The sequence below is a fragment of the Pogonomyrmex barbatus genome, unplaced genomic scaffold, assembly GCF_055798465.1.
Source record: "Pogonomyrmex barbatus isolate J1 unplaced genomic scaffold, ASM5579846v1 scaffold3, whole genome shotgun sequence".
NCBI classification, from domain to species: domain Eukaryota; kingdom Metazoa; phylum Arthropoda; class Insecta; order Hymenoptera; family Formicidae; genus Pogonomyrmex; species Pogonomyrmex barbatus.
In genome coordinates, this window is record NW_028297127.1 from 14678589 (window position 1) to 14695058 (window position 16470).

Consider the following 16470-nt stretch of genomic DNA (forward strand, 5'->3'; position numbering starts at 1 on the left):
TGTTCGCTAATGATCGCTTCTCGAAAATGGGAAAGCTGTCTAGTCCATTTCCCCAAAAGTAAGATGCCGTATTTCAAGGATTACGCGATTTCAAGGAGCGAGAACGTGAGAAGATTCTTTTCAAGTATTTCGTTCCGAATGAAAGAGAAAGAAGAGAACATGATTATTTTATTTCTATGAAAATTAATCCAATTTACAATGCGAGATTCTCAGTATTTCATCATGTCGTCCCTAATGGCTATATTTATATTTCCTTAAATTAAGATAAAATAATAAATAAATAATAATAAATAAATAATTAAATGCAACAAATAACATATGAGATACCTAAATACTCCTTATTGTAAATTAACAACTTAATGATGATTTTTGACACCCGTACAAATGTCGATGTTTCGATAGAAATATTTTGTGCTGAAATTCTCTCTCAAATTGAATTTATTTCATTATCATTTAAAAGTTTTTTATTATTTTTCAATAATATCATATTAATTTCTTTTATATGTCACAATATTACATTAAATTTCATAAGGAAAATTAAAACTCGTTTTGAAATATATTCAATTTTTCAATTTTCAGTTTTCATCAATTTTTCAATTTTATAATGTATTTATATCTATCTTTATAAAATTCAATATATCACTATGAAAGGAAAGTTAAAAACTGTTGAAATTTTTGAAATATATATTATGAAATTTACCAAGAATTGCGTATTAATAGAATAATAAAACGAGTCAATTGAGGGCAAATTTTAGCAAAATATTTCAATTGGATTGACAAAAACATTTCCGCAGTTGTATCAACTGTAATTTAAATCGGTGCATACATTGACTCTTGTCATAAATTTAATGACAAATATTTAGTTCTTGAATTAATTTTAAAAAAGAGAAAAGAAAAAGAAGGAGAGGTACAAGATCATTTTTAAACATACAAATTACATTCCTTCAAAGTTTTTTCAATGCAAGTATTTATTATCTCAGTATATCTCAACAACAATATATATCGATAGTATATTATATATCCTTAGCAACAATATCAGTTTTTTTCTGAGTTTACCTCGGGTTATTCAACGATGATTACTTAAGACAATTAACGGACATGTACAAGAGAAAATTCGATTACATCTGAAATACAATAAATATACGAAGCTCGTACAAAAAAAACTGTTTGATCCAGTTCAATTGATGTATATCGATCAAATACAAATTTTCCGTGCGTGTGTTTTAAAATTTAATTGTTCGATACTGTCTTTACTACTCGAGACGCGATATAACGTTTGTGCAAAATGACAAAACCATATTTCTTTTTTCCTCCCCAACTAGATACTAAATTGTTCACAATTGTCTCGAGAAATAGCCTAGATCGCGTTTAACAGAAAGTGTAAACAGAATGCGATGTAACTAAAGCTTTGGCAAGAGAGAAGGCAAAACGAGTAGTAAAGACTTTGGAATTCTCAATGAGCGAATTTCGAGTTGGTGAAATAACGATTGACGCGTTATTGCTTTTCTTACAATAGCCTTATAAATTATCAACATTATCTTTTAATCTTCGAAAAACAAATATGTACATTTACATTAAACTTACATCCTATACAATATACAAATTCTTTATATATATAATTATAAAAAATAAACACGATGATTATAAAATGGATACCGAGTGATCCGGTTAAATGCGTTTGCTGCTGCTTATCGCTTACACGAATTTTTCGTTAAGCATACATACACATGTAATGGGTAAAACACACATATATACATACGTATGTATATATGTTACATTCTTTCTTTCTTACACATCAATCCTGAGATCTAAAAATACAATCTAATTTACCTTTTCATTTCTTTTTCGTCCTTAGTCATTAATACATCATGCCAAACAAACAACATCTGCCATCTCTCACTATTTTACAAGTAAAAAAATATATGCGTCATTCTTTCAAACGTATACTTTCATAAATATCGAAAAAAGATAGGAAGAGTGAAGAAGAAAAACTTCTGTCAAATTTGTCCTACGTAATTTTGCTATACGTGATTCGCCGGTGGAGACACCGCGTTAATTGTGGACGTTAATAATAATCATCGCCCGAACAAAATTATTGATATAATAATTATTATTACAATAATAAATTCTATCATATCATTTTTTCACTATTCAATCTCAGAACAAAATGGCTGATAAGTGCGTTTACTTCTTTGGTTGCATGAGTCCTTAATTTTATACATTATTACTGATATACATATACATTTCATATAAGTGATAATAAATATTTGGGAAAAAGAGGGAAACAAGATATCGACATAATTTTAAAAATGTTCACGATAATCCGATAGGGACATTATGAGAACAATTGAACAATTATTTCTCTTACAACACAATTTCTCTTATGCGAGATCGTTTTATGCTTTTTATCAACAGGTAACACTTTATAGTCAAGGCCACAGTAATGTCATTATCTAAAAAAGATTCACAAAGAGATGTTTATATATATATATATATATATATATATATATATGTATACATATATGTATATGTATATATTTGTGTGTGTGTGTGTGTGTGTGTGTGTGTGTGTGTGTATGATAAGTCTAAATTTCAAAAATCTACACTTTGAAACGTTATTAAGAAGAGCGAGAGAGATGAATAATAATAAATTTATTATAATTGCCAGTCTACGATATCACCTTACGGCGTGTATGGACATATAGCCACTTGTGTCATCTCTACGTGATATAAGATATCAAATTCTGAGATTCTTTATGTGTATCAATGCTGCCTTGCGTCAGCAAATAGATAGCATTCGTAACTTTACACTCATGACGTTTTACACTGCGCTATTTCCATGTATCTATTTCCACCTATTTTAAGTGCTAGTATAAGTCATTCGGGATTTACATTACTCGTATTCGTGTAATTTAATAATCTGCTTTCCTTAAAAAGAAGAAAAAATAAGTTTGTGCTTAAACGCGTTTCATAAATGCCACGCGGAAATTGCTTTCTCCGTAAGTTTTCTTATGAAACATTAATTCGTTTCGTATTGATCCAAGAAACGTGAAAACACGTCTCTATTGAAAGCGCTTATTACAAGTATCTGTTTTTGGATGAACAGCAGTTCAATGAAATGGAAAATCGAACTTTCTGACGTTTTTTGCGGGGCACACCCCTCTCGGGTAATTTCGATAAATGCCTGCATGGGGTGCCCTCATGGTTCGGTCGAATACTTATTTGGTCGATTGTGAGATTACTCTACAATGAATTTCAATGATTGTTTACAATTACTGTCGAGAAGGCTGCGGTATTTGCTTAATAATTTCATTAAATACGGAACACGCGCAACAAGGCACATATACTTTCAAAGCTATCACACGTGTTAGGATGAATTACGTTTACGCTGCGATTAGATCAATTAAGAGAAACTAGGTTAGCACCAGCCTAATTTTGTTAGGATGAGCAAGTACAATTGTCCTTATATTAAAACTTTCGCAAGCTGCGTAATGATAGCTGCAAGAAAAAAAGTTATCTAATATGTTCCCTCTCGGATATTCTCTGCTTAGAGAACATTTTTCATATGCCTATCTCTATGAGCATATTACGAAAAATTTTTTTAGCATTACTGTGCAGTGTTCATTATCGCAAAATGATCACATTTGGTGTTATTGAATTTAGCTCAGCGCTATTTTTCAAGGCAAGTATAAATGTTTGATAATGACAAATTTCTGATGCGTAGCTTAAATCACTCATAAATTGTATAATACATCATCGAAATATTACAAAAAGAAAATGCTACGCAAAAATTAATTACATAATTTCAATAAATATAAGTAATATTTTTTTGTCCCTATCGATTTAATATCGGATAAGATTTAAATCGTATAAGGTATTATGCGATCCAACACATCCTTTTTATCATTTCTACTAAATGAGATTACCATTTCCCATTGTAATATCAAATTATTACGTAATACATGTCTATTTGAGATTCTTTTTTTCTTGTATTGTCACTTATCTTCTTCACTTAGCATAGTACCTAATGTTATATACCCTGAAAAGCTTTGTCTTCCAGATCGTCAAAGAAATTCTATACAGTGCTAATGTTAGCATTAGTATCATCAAAAGTAGGGAAAAATGTCATGAAGTTAAGATTAATATGTTATTATCAAAAGGTTAATTCTCTATATATTCATATCGTAGAGATGTGGAGGAGCACCTACCACTGAAGGCATCTGGCAGCCACGTCGTACTAACAGACGAACAGATGGTCCACCATTACGTATAATTTCAATCGCTTCTGTATGGGTCATATTTTTGGTATTAATACCATTTATTTCAATTATTTGATCACCGATCTAGAAATAACATAAATACTTTCATATAACATCTTATATATACTATTCATATACATCTTATATATACTTTCATATACATCTTATATATACTATTTATAGTTACTATATTTCTAGCAACAGTATCAGAATTCATTAAATTTAATATAAGATTAATATGAGCCAATGTTTATTTCTATCAATATAAATTAACATTAATCTCGGTTTAGCTCACTTTATTTTTTTTTAATTTTACTCACCCTAAGTCGATTGTCAATAGATGCCGGACCGTTTTCCGCGATTTGCAAGACGAATAATGGCATATTTTGAAATTCGCGGCCACCACGTATGCTAAAGCCAAAACCTCGGGTGCCCCGAGTTAATTCTACAGCATGATATTGGCCTCCATCTCCATCTCCTGTAGGTTCATCCTAAACAAAAAAATTCTACAATTTGTAACATTTTTCATAATCAGCATAAATTAATGAGAAAAAGATATTTCGCAATATATTACTAAATTACAAAATATTTTACAGGAAATCTGTACCTTTTGAGAGAGAGATGTGTTGCTACAGCAATCGTCCAACGGATATCCAATTGTTAGTGTAACAGAATAACCAGAATCTTTAATCAAATTGACAATATCTTTATGACAAACATTCGTAATATCTATATGATTGACAGCGAGAATATGATCTCCGACGTTCAATCTTCCGCATCTTTCAGCGGGCGAGCCTTCGATTATCCTGCCAATTGTGGAACCAGCTTTGTTGACGGACGAGATTATTACGAAACCGAATCCCTCATTTTCCATTCGAGTGACTGTAACATCATACGGGTACTGAAGATTCATCTGTCGGCCATAAGACGGTTGAAGATTTTCTTGAAGATGCTCCTGTGTGTTGATTCGACGTCGTATTCCAAGAGTTACTCGACCGTTTTGTGCTGCCGCTATCATTAGTTGCACTACATGATGATGAGAAGAATTCATGACGCTTTCTCCGTCGACGGACATGATCAGATCGCCGGTATTGAGTCTGTTATCAAGATCGGCCGCTCCGCCAGGAACGATATGACCGACCGAAACCTGCTAACCGTAATATTTTTAACGTTCTCGTTTTTATTAACTGTGATGGCTATACTTGATTTTGGAATACACAACAGCAGCAACGTTACTTGTGAATAATACGGATCATCAAAACCAACCTGAGATCCTTCCTCTGTACCGCCAACTATTCTAAATCCAAATCCAGTATCTTGTCTCACTAAAGTTACTAAAGTTTCTATCCATTCAATATCGGGAACCATTGGACAGACCAATTCGTTCGTGTATTGAGGATACCTTGAATTAATATTATAAATAAAATAGTTTGGACAATATTTCTTTAAATTTTGTGTTTTTAAACATATTCAGTAATTTTCAAGCACATATTTTATCTCATGGCTATAATATTAATTTAAAAACTTTGGAAAATAAAAATAATCATAATCTTAATTTTTAATTTTTAATTTTAATTTTTTTCTTAATTTTAATTCTGACGCTGGAACAATATACATACCGAGATATGGAACTGGAATGTGGTTGTTCGTGCTCGAAACTGGTGGTTTCTTTCCGTTTATCCCAGATCTCGCCAGTATCGACATTCTGCTCCTGTCCTATGGAATACATATTGTAATCCTCATTATATTGGGAATGTGACTGAACTGGATAGACGTCTTTGTAAAAGTCAGAATGCAGATATCCGTTCTGCTTGAGCATATTATTGTGATGAGAAATATCGATGGAATACATATCGTTATTGATATTTAATTTATCATTTGCCGCCCAGTCACGCTTCGGAACATTTCTGATGGACTCGTCGTCAAGATTCATCACCGCGAAATTATCTGATAAATTGGCTGTGATGTTAGCTTTATACGGATCCGTATAATACATCCCAGGTGAATAGTCGGAATACTTGTAGTGATTATCCAGCGGATTCAATTCGTTTTCGCCCTGCACCTCGTTCCAGTTTGATCTGCTCGCGTTGATCGGCGATTTAGGACGATTCCTGGTGTCAATCAATGGCGTTTTCGGTCTGCTGGGTATCACTGTCTTCGACTGAGTGCTGTAGATATCCGCAGTGGGCGTTTTACTTCTGAAAAAGTCTTGCGTATTCTTCTCCTTTTTCTCCTTCAATTTCGTCGTTGTTCGTTGAACATGTATCAATGCTTCCTCACTGCGCGGACAATCCTTCAGCACTTGCACTACTTCCGAGTGACACATGTTCCTAACGTTAATATCATTTATGTTGACCAAAATATCGCCCTCCATTAAGTTCTTACAACGCTGACGATCCAGAATCTTCTTGACTTTCTGGCCGTGAGCAGAATCCGCTATCGTAAACCCAAATCCCATAGCTCCTTTTACGATAGCGATGCTGAGAAATTCTGGTTTGGAAGACACCGGTGAGTCTTTACAATCGTTCAAATCGCTGCTTTCCGACAATAAAATGTCTGTGCTGCTTGGTCTCTTTATCGTGTTGATTTTGTCCGAAATGCAGAGATCGGGCATCGAGTTAACGGACGTCGTAGCGAGATTCTCACCATTCTGAAGACTGTGCACTGGCAAAAAAGTAGAATCCAGAAAATTAAAACGTCCATTGTCTTGGAGAGATGAATTCAAATCCATATACATCGCGGGATCTTCTGCCAAAGAAATTCAGAATAATCTAATTTTCTGGTAAAAAAACATCTGCAAATATTGACTATCAGTGCTTGATTTATATACCTGGCGCATTGACGGCGATTGTGGTCACGACTTCCGTATTAGGATCATTAGGATCGAAAGGCAACGAATAACCTCGACACACTTCCAAAGACACTGTCTCGCCGCTACCGATTGACTTGAATACATTTACCATTTCATTATGCGTAAACCCTAGCACGCAGGTATCATTAACATACACTAACACATCTCCTGAAAATAAATACAATTGTGCAGACAAATGGAAGCGGAGGTAAATTACACGCTTAAGAATTAGCGGTATTTGGAAATTACCGGTTTGTAGTTTCCCATCCAGCCATGCTGGACCATTTGGCACGACGCTTTTAATTTGGAGGAATTCTTCCACGGTATCGTCACCACCGACAATGGTGAATCCCAGGCCCCGTGAACTCTTTATCAATGTGGTTCGTATCCTTTGGCCCTTCAATTTATCGGGATTTCTGGTAAAGTTGGGACTCTTCCTCTCGAGCAAGTTCTGTTGCGCCCTTTTCGCTTGCAATACAGGATTTTCATATTGAGTTCTACGATTCACGTGATCGATGAAATATGTGCCGTACAAAGTGTCATCAATTTTTTCCCATCCATAGGGTAATTCATCGTCAAGGCATTCCTCCAAGGACCTTTTTTGAAATTTCGACAAACGTGGGTCTAGCCAGTGAGACGTGCCTGTATTGTGGCTGTAATATGATTCACGAATACTTTTCTTCAAATGCAAAAGAATAAAATAATAATAATAAAGGACACGTTATACAAGCACCATTTTTTTATCAAATCTCAACAGATTCTTATATAAAAACATTGCAATCAATATATGAAATAGCCAGTTCTATTAAAATTAATAAAAATCTTCAATATGAGGTAAATAACAAGGCAACATATATAGGTATACATACTCTATAAAATAAACTTCTCCTGTGTCAGTGTACGCCTTCTCCCAATTAGGTGGTAATGGGCCTAATTGATCCTCCGTGGCTGGAGTACGATTCCGAATGGTTTGTTCTTGATCTGAAGTTCCTGTACTCTGCTCTGATCCCGTATTGTACATATATGTCGGCGGAATTCTTCCCCCATCATTTCCACCAATTGTCAGTATCTCCTTGTCCAGACTCTCTCCTTCGAAATGAGGTATAGATATTAAAAACTTAATTATTATATCGCCTTAACACAACTACACTTGTGATACATGAAAATTAATACAAATTATAGTATTCCAAATATTCCTTATACAATTTACAGCTGCAATTTCATATTTTTCAAGTTTAGTCAAGTTTATATTAATATAATTTCGATATGTAATATTGTATATGAAATAATTTTGAAAAATTTTTTCAAAATCAAAATAAATATCTATTTCAATATAGATATTTAAATGTGATTGACAGTTACCATCATTGGGATTGTCGATAGACGCTGTGTCGTCAGTTTTTGTAGCCATCTTGAAGTCCTTATGTTCGTTTCAAAATCCTGATATCAACAATATAAGGAGATACATTAAATTACAAATTATAATATGAATAAAATTTAATATAACAGAAAACTAAATTCGTAATTGTTTCGTGGAATTTTTTAAAATTAAAATACAGAGAAAGAGAAAAAAGATTCACGCGTTGAGATATCAAATACACAGCTATTCAGTTTCGAGAAGTTTTGAATATAGAGAACTTGAATATGCACACACTTGTACAGTTTCTACGTTCTATTATACTCAGGGAGATAAAATATAGACGGAGTAACCGTGCAAAGTATCGCGTGATAAGGAGACTTGTCCTTCCGAGAGGCATGGCATCACCGGTGGTGATGTATCACGCTGTACGCGTCACGGACGGTGAATTCTCTTTTTCACCGACGACGCCGGTGCGTTCACCGGTTTCGATAGTATTTCGAAAAGTAGCCGGCGTATACAAGCACGAGGAGTAAAATAGAAAGTAGAACAGTAGTAGACTTATAATCTCTACAACCGTTATACAAGCGTTGTTCCGCGATCGTTTCTGCGATCGCACCTTCGATGAAGCGTCGCCTCTCATTGAACTACTGAAAACGAAGATCAACGCAATTCAGATTTCGGTGCGGAAGAGAAGGAAAAAAAAAAAAGAAGGAAAAGAAACAAAAAGGAGGAAAGAAAAAAAAAGTGGTAAGGTAGGCGCGGCCGAGGAAGCGAAACGAAGCCTCTCCGCAAATTCAGGCGTACTCGCGATCACATGTTCGGTTCCGGGACCAACTTCACGCCGCGTCGTTGACGCCTGCTGCACGCGCGTCAGACGGACAGGTGTCCGCGAGACGCAATTACATAAAGCAAGGAAAGGAACGCTGCCATGCGGGCGGGAGGGGGGGAGGGACCAGAAGAGAGAGGGGCACGTAGAGAAAGGGGAGAAACACGGAGAACAGAGAGAGAGAGAGAGAGAGAGAGAGAGAGAGAGAGAGACGCATGCGGGGTACGGCGATGGGCAGAGCCGCACGAACGTGAATGCATTCTTACGAATGCATTCACCCGTGCGCGGGACGCGAGCGAGTGTGCCGCGGCCGCTCACACATAACGCGCGATCATTAGGTCCATTCGTCTTAGAGCGGCGTTCCCCTGCACTTTCTATACCCTGAGGTGAGGCAGAGGAAAAGAGGACAGCGATGAAGCGCACGAGAGGAGATATCCAATATCCGATAATACACGCGTGTGTGCGTACCCGTTCTAGCTGCGCGTTTCTCTCCCGGGGGGGCTTCCTGCATGCGCAGCGAAGCAGACGCAGGGAGAGAGGAGGGAGATATAAAAAAGGAAAAAAAAAAAGAAGAGCGGACTTGTCGCGCGCTATGTAACATAATGTAACGTAAATATGTTATGCTGGGGATTAGTGACTCCTTCGTCGGTTTTCTCTCTTTTTCTCTCGCACGGTACTCCCGCATCGACGTGGCCAGGCACATGCATCCGCGCGGTGCAACAATGGCACGCGATCTCGCGACTCTCCCTCCCGACCTGCATTCGAGATGTTCACGCGCTGGCCGTTACTAACTAAGAAATATCGAGAGCGATGGTTGATACTTATCGCGGAAATGAGGAGAAAGACAGAGGAAGCACAGGAAAAAGGAGCAAAAAAAAAAACAAGAAAATAGACGTGTATGCATGTATGCGCGCATGTTGTATGTCGTGTTGTGTATATATTTGTATTTAGCCAACGGTTTCCTCCGTTTTCTCCCAACGACGGCAAGGAAGAAGGCTGCGACGGCGACAACAACAACACGGGATTACTCACGCTGCGTTTTCTGCACGATGACGCGTCCGACGGCACGCGTAACCGTCATGGTTCCAGCAGTGGTGCGGCCAAGTGATCCGTTGAGTCCGTTGGGTTAACCGTCGGCACTGAATCACTCGCGGATCGCGGAAACGCTCATCGCATCGTCGTGACGATAGCGCACTCGCTCGTGAAACAGACGGGGAGAGAAAAAGGGAGACGGCATGCATACGCTCGCGTAGCGCATCGACGACCCGGGACTACATTACACGGCACACTCACCACACCGCTCACTCTCGTACGTACGTACGAGACATTTAACCGACCGCCGTACGTCGCCGTTGCCGCCGCCGTCATCAGATCCTGCGCCTGCGTCAAGCGCGCGCGCCCCGAGTCACGTGATCGCGTGTTTGAAAGAGGGAGGTTTGAAAGAAGCGTGCGCAAAAACGCTCGAGATGAGAAAACGAAAATGTTATGTTTAGAAAAAGGGAATGAGTTCATAAGGCTGATTTTCGACCTTACCTGAATTTTATTCTATATTATTAGAAATCTTTTATTATTGTGAAACTTATTGAGATCATGTGATTTTAGCTTTAAACGCATTTGTTTGTTCTATAACTAATTAATCATATTTCTATCACCAACATATTTGTATCATATTATTTTCATACATTTGCTCATCTATCTTTATTTTGTTGAACGCCATCAGGTGATGACTTTTATCTCGCTAAGAACTATGCACTGAATTGTAGGAACAGACAACTTTTTTTCACTTTTGTCAAACTTCAATATCTATTAAGTACACTACTTCATTTACAAAAAAATCAAATTAATAGAGAAGAAGAAAAAGAAGAAGAAGGCTTTAACTGTATCTCCAATCTGCCTTTTTAAGTTATATGATACATTTCTAATATCGTAAGCATGAATTAATGAATTTTTTTCTTTTCTCTCTTTTAGGACCGTGGCATATAGAAAAACATAAGATTCCTGAAGTCATTATCATATTGGAATTGGACGTCATAGGCGAGACATAATACAATAAAAATTATTGCATCTAATTTGCAAATAAAGAGATATTTAATTGAAACAACACTTGAGATAACTTTAAGACACTTGTGAAAATGGTTACTATCCTTTTCTTTCCTGATAGATAATAAATAGCTGTAAAAACTCGTTAAATGAAGCCTGCTTAGGTAGAAAACAGACAGTTTAACAACTGAAAGAAGTGAAAAATATGCCTTTACTTATAATATTCAAAGATAACTTTAATTATCGTTCATTTTTACGAATTTGGTAAGTACGAAATAAGTCACATCTGCATTAAGTACATAACGAAATTAGATGCAATCAAAAATTTTGTTGCCGCACGTCACTTATTATAAAGAACACGGGCCGATATTCATTGATTCTTATTTTAAGATTAAGTATGTCTTAACATGCTCTGATTGGTTGATAAGACAATACTTAAAACAATACTTAAAATCCTTAAGACAATATAAGACAAGAATAAGATCAACAAAGATGAATGAGCCTTTTAATTTTTACTACGACGGAATAATCGTCTGTGATTATTTTCGTGCCATGGACTTTAACTCTTAACAATTAAGCATCACAGTGTAAGTTACCACACTGAAACTCTCAAAAATTGCGAAATGAAATGTCTCATAAATATGTGGGACAATGGCAATATTTAAACTTGCTATCCATTGAGTCAATCGCACTTTAGGCACTGAGCCATGCGTCGTCCCGTATCTATCTTTGGATTTTCTAGATTATCTAAAGTTGTTTAGTTCTAAAGTTGTTTACATTTTTGAATGAAACTTAAGACATTTATATGATTTCTCGGATGTTCACATGTGATTTGTCGTGATGCTGTGTGCGAGTGTGTCGGATATTTGTTGAAGTAAGATAATAACTTTTCGAGGAGACTATTTTTTAAGAACTTACAAAATCTAAAGATAGACAAACAAACGTATAGGGATAATATGATATAAGAAATGTGATTAATGAATTACAAGATGAACAGGCCTCAAATATGCCGTTCTAAGTCACAATCACTTGATTTTAATAATTTTTACAATAATAAAAAAAGATTTCTAATTGTTTCGAATAAAATTTAGATAGGGCCGAAAACTGATCTTATGGACTCCCCTCTTTTCGCACGATAGACAAAATATTAGGAACAGAAAAATAAATATTAAATTTTAGAAATGAAAATTAAACGTAACGCACAATGAACACAGATAAAAGATGTAGCTCTGTGTCCATTGTACATTACGTTTATCTTTATTCTTAATTTTTATTTCCAAAATTTTATAATTTAAATTTTAATATTTATTCCTGTTTTTAATATGTATTTTCTCCATTATGTGTAAGACCAAAGATACATGAAACATTCCCTCTCCACGCGTATTCTTCTCATATTTTACGAGAGCGATATTGATATCTTTTATATAAGTATTTATGTAATTAAAATTTAGTTTCAGAAAAAGTTCTTAAAAAGTACTTAAAAACAGTAATTTTGAGGAAGAATCTCAACTAATTATAACAAAATCAGAGATATACACACGAAAATAATCGCTCAGCTCGATATAAAAAGGTAATTACTCAACTCAAATAACGAAAAGAAAGAAAGCAAAAGAAATCGATATGCAAACAAGGATAGGTATGAACATTTCTTTTACAGTTTTGAATACAATTATACTCTCGAATAAAATACAAATTTCAAAATGGAAAACTGTTTGATGTTTATAGATAAAACCACGCATGTCGTCCCAGCGTTAGAGCTGAACGTAATTGTAATCGTCAAGGATCTTGTAGCGGTCCTGCCGATAGTGCACCAAATCGTCCATGAAGCGCATGCTGCTCTCATTGTGAAGCTTCGTCAACACGGGTGGTAGTGGCGTGACACCCGCGACATTCGCTAGGTCATCGTAATAGTGACCTTGCTCGGGGCCCATCATGTGAAAGTGTCTCTTCTGCAGACCTCTCTCGGCGCGTCTCGCCACTTCCTCCGCCTCGGAACGCAGCATATCCGCTCGCGCGGGGAACTGCCTCTCGCCGTGCCAATGTCGTAGGACGAATCGCACCTTGAAATTGCAAAGTAATCCCGTTGCTATTATCACCGGTGGCACGTAGTCATGCCGGCCGGCCGGGCCGGCCGGCGCCGGATGCGCGACGGTGACTTTCTAACATTTTTTTTCCCGTCGCGCGCGACCGACCGCGTTCCTTTCCAGCCACGCTCGGAGACAATCTCATCCGCTCCGGATGCCCCGCGGGCCTGGAATGTCGCGTGTCTTGAGCGGTTTGCGCGCGGCCTTTGTACGTCTGACGTATCCCAAGGTACGAAGTTCGAAACGTAAAATACAACATAGTTAGAAATGTAGAATACTATTTCAATATAGATTTCATCAACGGTAAGATAAAAATAGAATCGATTGTTACTTTTGAACAAATTTATTTGTTGAATAAAATTGTGAGTAAGAAAAGAACAACAAGAGTGTAAGAGTAAGCGGAGATTTATCAAAAGATGGAGCAACGAATTCGTAAATAGATATAATTAGAATCTTTATCTTGATAATATATTTTTATCTTAATTATAAATATTTTTATTTTAATTTTGAGAAAATATAATAAAAAGTAAAGAAAAATTTTTTACCTGTAGATCGAACATACTAAAGGCGCAAACATAATACGGAAGACCAATGAGTGCCAGGGTTGTGTTCTCTATAGAGACCAGATGCTTCCAAAGAGGCATGACCATATTGGAATCAACTCGGACTCCACAAGACTCGGCGAGAAAGGGGAAACTGTACTTGTAGCCTTTTGAGAAACGAGATTCAAAGGATTATTTTAATTATTGTTATAGCAAGGGGAGGGGCTTTACCTGTACAATAGAAAACAACATCGATCTGCTCCTTCGTCCCATCCGCAAAAACTGCCTCGCGCTCCGTCAGTTCCACCACGTCAGCTTTCTAAAAAGAAACCGTCATGACCGCTAAAAAGCACCTCCAGGTGTAATTTTACTATTTTCTTTCTGAACTTGCGCTTTTACCTGCACGATATTCTCAGGGAACACAGTGGCTATTGTGTCGGTCAGGTGATGACTCAGAAGCACACGATTCGCATTCTTGGATATTTCCAACGCCAAATCCATACCTGCCGGAAAACGGAAAGATGCTGCATTTCAATCGTCGCCAATAACTTCGCCCCGCGAATTTTTTATTCCTTGATTCGCACTTTCAAAATTAAGTATTTACAAACAGAATGTTTGCTTAACAACAAAGCACGTTAATAAAATTAAAAGAAAAATGTCAAACCCGTGAAAAAAAGAAAACATTCCTTTCTTCTGATCTATTATTCTCTGTTTTGTGTAATAATTGAAATTTTACAAATCCATTAGAATTGTAGAAAAAGATATCTTATTTGGAAAAGACCAGAAGTGTGATGTCGTATGTACCGGAAGGACCAGCCCCCATGACGACAACGGTCTTGCCGTCGAAAATCTCAGGAACCCTATAATCATGGCTGTGTATCTGTTTGCCAATGAAGATGTTTTGGCCGGGTATATTCGGGATCCTAGGCTCAAAATAATGACCGTTACACACCATGATCGCATCGAAAGATTCGATCCTGACTATATCCCTCTGCAAGTCCCTGACCTTGATCGACCATTTCCGGTCCCCCACAGTCGGCTCCACCAACTCTACATGATGCAACAGCTATGGAATGTTCATACTATGATACGTTTATATCATTATATAAAGCAATTTAATCATTTAATAATAATAATTATTATAATATTTGATAATTTATATTTAATAATAATTTAAATGTAATTACGATATTTAATGCAAGCACAATTTTCCATTGTAGCGTGCCTTCTGCAATTCTATACACCCACCCGAATGTAAGGACGTAACGCAAAGTGATCACAGTACGAGTTCAAGAAATCGAGTATCTCCGTGCGCGATAGATAGCTTGCGGCACCTTCCGGTATCGGAAAATCAGGATAGCCCATTACCTCCTTCGGAAGATTAGTCCTACAAAAGCCGACACGCGATTTTCATCATTAATATCGAATAATTTGAAATAGATTTAAATATTTAATACGAGAGAGATGAAACTCACTGAGGATTCATTTTTATAAAATATTTTTCTTAAAAAAATTAACTGACATATATAAGGATATGACATATATAAGAATAAGAGTAATACATTTAAAATTAAAATATTTATTGAAAGTCATAAATTTATTATTAATGTTCACTCTCCTATGCAGAATCGGGAAAATGAAAGTTGCCTGCAAGGAAAATGCTCCGTACCTGAGGCTTTTGTACATGCTAGTGTGAATCGATAAACCATATCTATCAGAACCAGTTTCTTCTCGATAGACCCAAGTTCCGCCGATTTGGTCTGTTTTTTCGTAGCACACCACTTGATCGTTGTAAGTACCGGAAATGCAGTGCCTGAGTGCAGCGAGTCCCGCGGCTCCGGCGCCGATCACGGCGATTTTCATGATTGCGCAGTTGTTAGCTGTTTAAGCTTCACAGAACACGAGGAATCTTCGTTATAACACTTTCAGCGAAAGTGCTATATCGGCAATCTATTTCGTAGTTAATGGAGCACGATCGTGGTATGTACATTTTGTAATACATGGATATATGCTAGATTACTTTTATCATTCTCAGCCGAGACAGAAGCAATTTTTCTCTGATAAGATGGAGAAACAATTGAGTTTCTCAAAAACTAAACTCTGATTAACTCCACAAAATAAAAAAAAACAGAAAATAATTATAATCATAAACCAGGCTTTGATTATTAAAATTAAGAAATTTACAAAAAGTGAAGTTAATCAGTTCATCAGCTTTAATTAATATTCATTATTTTATGTCTTTTTAAGAGATTTTTTTTAAGAGACAACATATAACTGAATATAGATAAACGTGCTTTAATCGAGAATGATATCAGTTATCTATTTGCTTAATAGTTACTTACTTAATAATTTAATTCGCGAAAAATTAACATTCTTTTTAATTATATCATTGTTAATCGGTCATCAAACTTTGATATAAATAATTAACAGTTAACGAGTTATTCTGTAAACGATTGCGATTATATTGATATATAACAGTTAATCTCTTTCTTATTACGTTATATATTA

At 36.1% G+C, this 16470-nt stretch overlaps 2 protein-coding genes and 2 long non-coding RNA genes across 8 annotated transcripts; 2 read left to right on the forward strand and 2 right to left on the reverse strand.

Annotated features, from left to right (window-relative positions):
• Window positions 1-1299: 1299 nt before the first annotated feature.
• LOC105427885 (membrane-associated guanylate kinase, WW and PDZ domain-containing protein 1) lies at window positions 1300-10391 on the reverse strand. Of its 4 annotated transcripts, XM_089078870.1 has the most exons (11): window positions 10329-10391; window positions 8473-8550; window positions 7980-8199; window positions 7360-7763; window positions 7090-7278; window positions 5879-7007; window positions 5526-5661; window positions 4867-5409; window positions 4580-4750; window positions 4209-4343; window positions 1300-3243 (listed from the first exon to the last, which is right to left on the reverse strand). In XM_089078870.1, exons 2-11 carry the CDS (start codon window positions 8519-8521, stop codon window positions 3079-3081), a joined length of 3141 nt encoding a protein of 1046 aa, XP_088934996.1. In that variant the 5' UTR covers window positions 8522-8550; window positions 10329-10391; the 3' UTR covers window positions 1300-3078. The 4 variants fall into 4 exon arrangements, with proteins under 4 accessions (XP_088934996.1, XP_011638168.1, XP_011638167.1 ...); XM_011639866.3 differs by lacking the exon at window positions 1300-3243 and having other exon boundaries at window positions 3977-4343; window positions 5879-7004; XM_011639865.3 differs by lacking the exon at window positions 1300-3243 and having other exon boundaries at window positions 3977-4343; window positions 4867-5406.
• LOC148936101 (uncharacterized) lies at window positions 4783-5494 on the forward strand. The gene is made up of 2 exons (XR_016139737.1): window positions 4783-4918; window positions 5046-5494. It is a non-coding gene; the product is annotated as an uncharacterized LOC148936101 (long non-coding RNA).
• Window positions 9454-14110, forward strand: LOC148936102 (uncharacterized). 2 transcript variants are annotated; one of them, XR_016139736.1, is made up of 3 exons: window positions 9454-9682; window positions 12788-13649; window positions 13972-14110. It is a non-coding gene; the product is annotated as an uncharacterized LOC148936102 (long non-coding RNA). The 2 variants fall into 2 exon arrangements; XR_016139735.1 differs by lacking the exon at window positions 9454-9682 and adding an exon at window positions 10508-10605.
• LOC105427887 (senecionine N-oxygenase) lies at window positions 12970-15825 on the reverse strand. Its single transcript, XM_025218436.2, has 7 exons — window positions 15632-15825; window positions 15211-15349; window positions 14767-15028; window positions 14362-14465; window positions 14194-14281; window positions 13966-14129; window positions 12970-13396 (listed from the first exon to the last, which is right to left on the reverse strand). The coding sequence occupies exons 1-7, from the start codon at window positions 15823-15825 to the stop codon at window positions 13088-13090; spliced, it is 1260 nt and encodes a 419-aa protein (XP_025074221.2). The 3' UTR covers window positions 12970-13087.
• Window positions 15826-16470: the final 645 nt, after the last annotated feature.

Coding starts and splice junctions, on each gene's coding strand:
- LOC105427885 (XM_089078870.1), bottom strand. CDS start 8,521: ATGGCTACAAAAACTGACGACACAGCGTCTATCGACAATCCCAATGAT. Junction 5,662..5,878: donor CATTCCAGTTCCATATCTCG/GTATGTATATTG, acceptor TATTAATTCAAG/GTATCCTCAATACACGAACG. Junction 5,410..5,525: donor GTACAGAGGAAGGATCTCAG/GTTGGTTTTGAT, acceptor TATTACGGTTAG/CAGGTTTCGGTCGGTCATAT.
- LOC105427887 (XM_025218436.2), bottom strand. CDS start 15,825: ATGAAAATCGCCGTGATCGGCGCCGGAGCCGCGGGACTCGCTGCACTC. Junction 14,466..14,766: donor CATGGGGGCTGGTCCTTCCG/GTACATACGACA, acceptor GTTTTCCGGCAG/GTATGGATTTGGCGTTGGAA. Junction 14,130..14,193: donor TGTTGTTTTCTATTGTACAG/GTAAAGCCCCTC, acceptor GTTTCTCAAAAG/GCTACAAGTACAGTTTCCCC.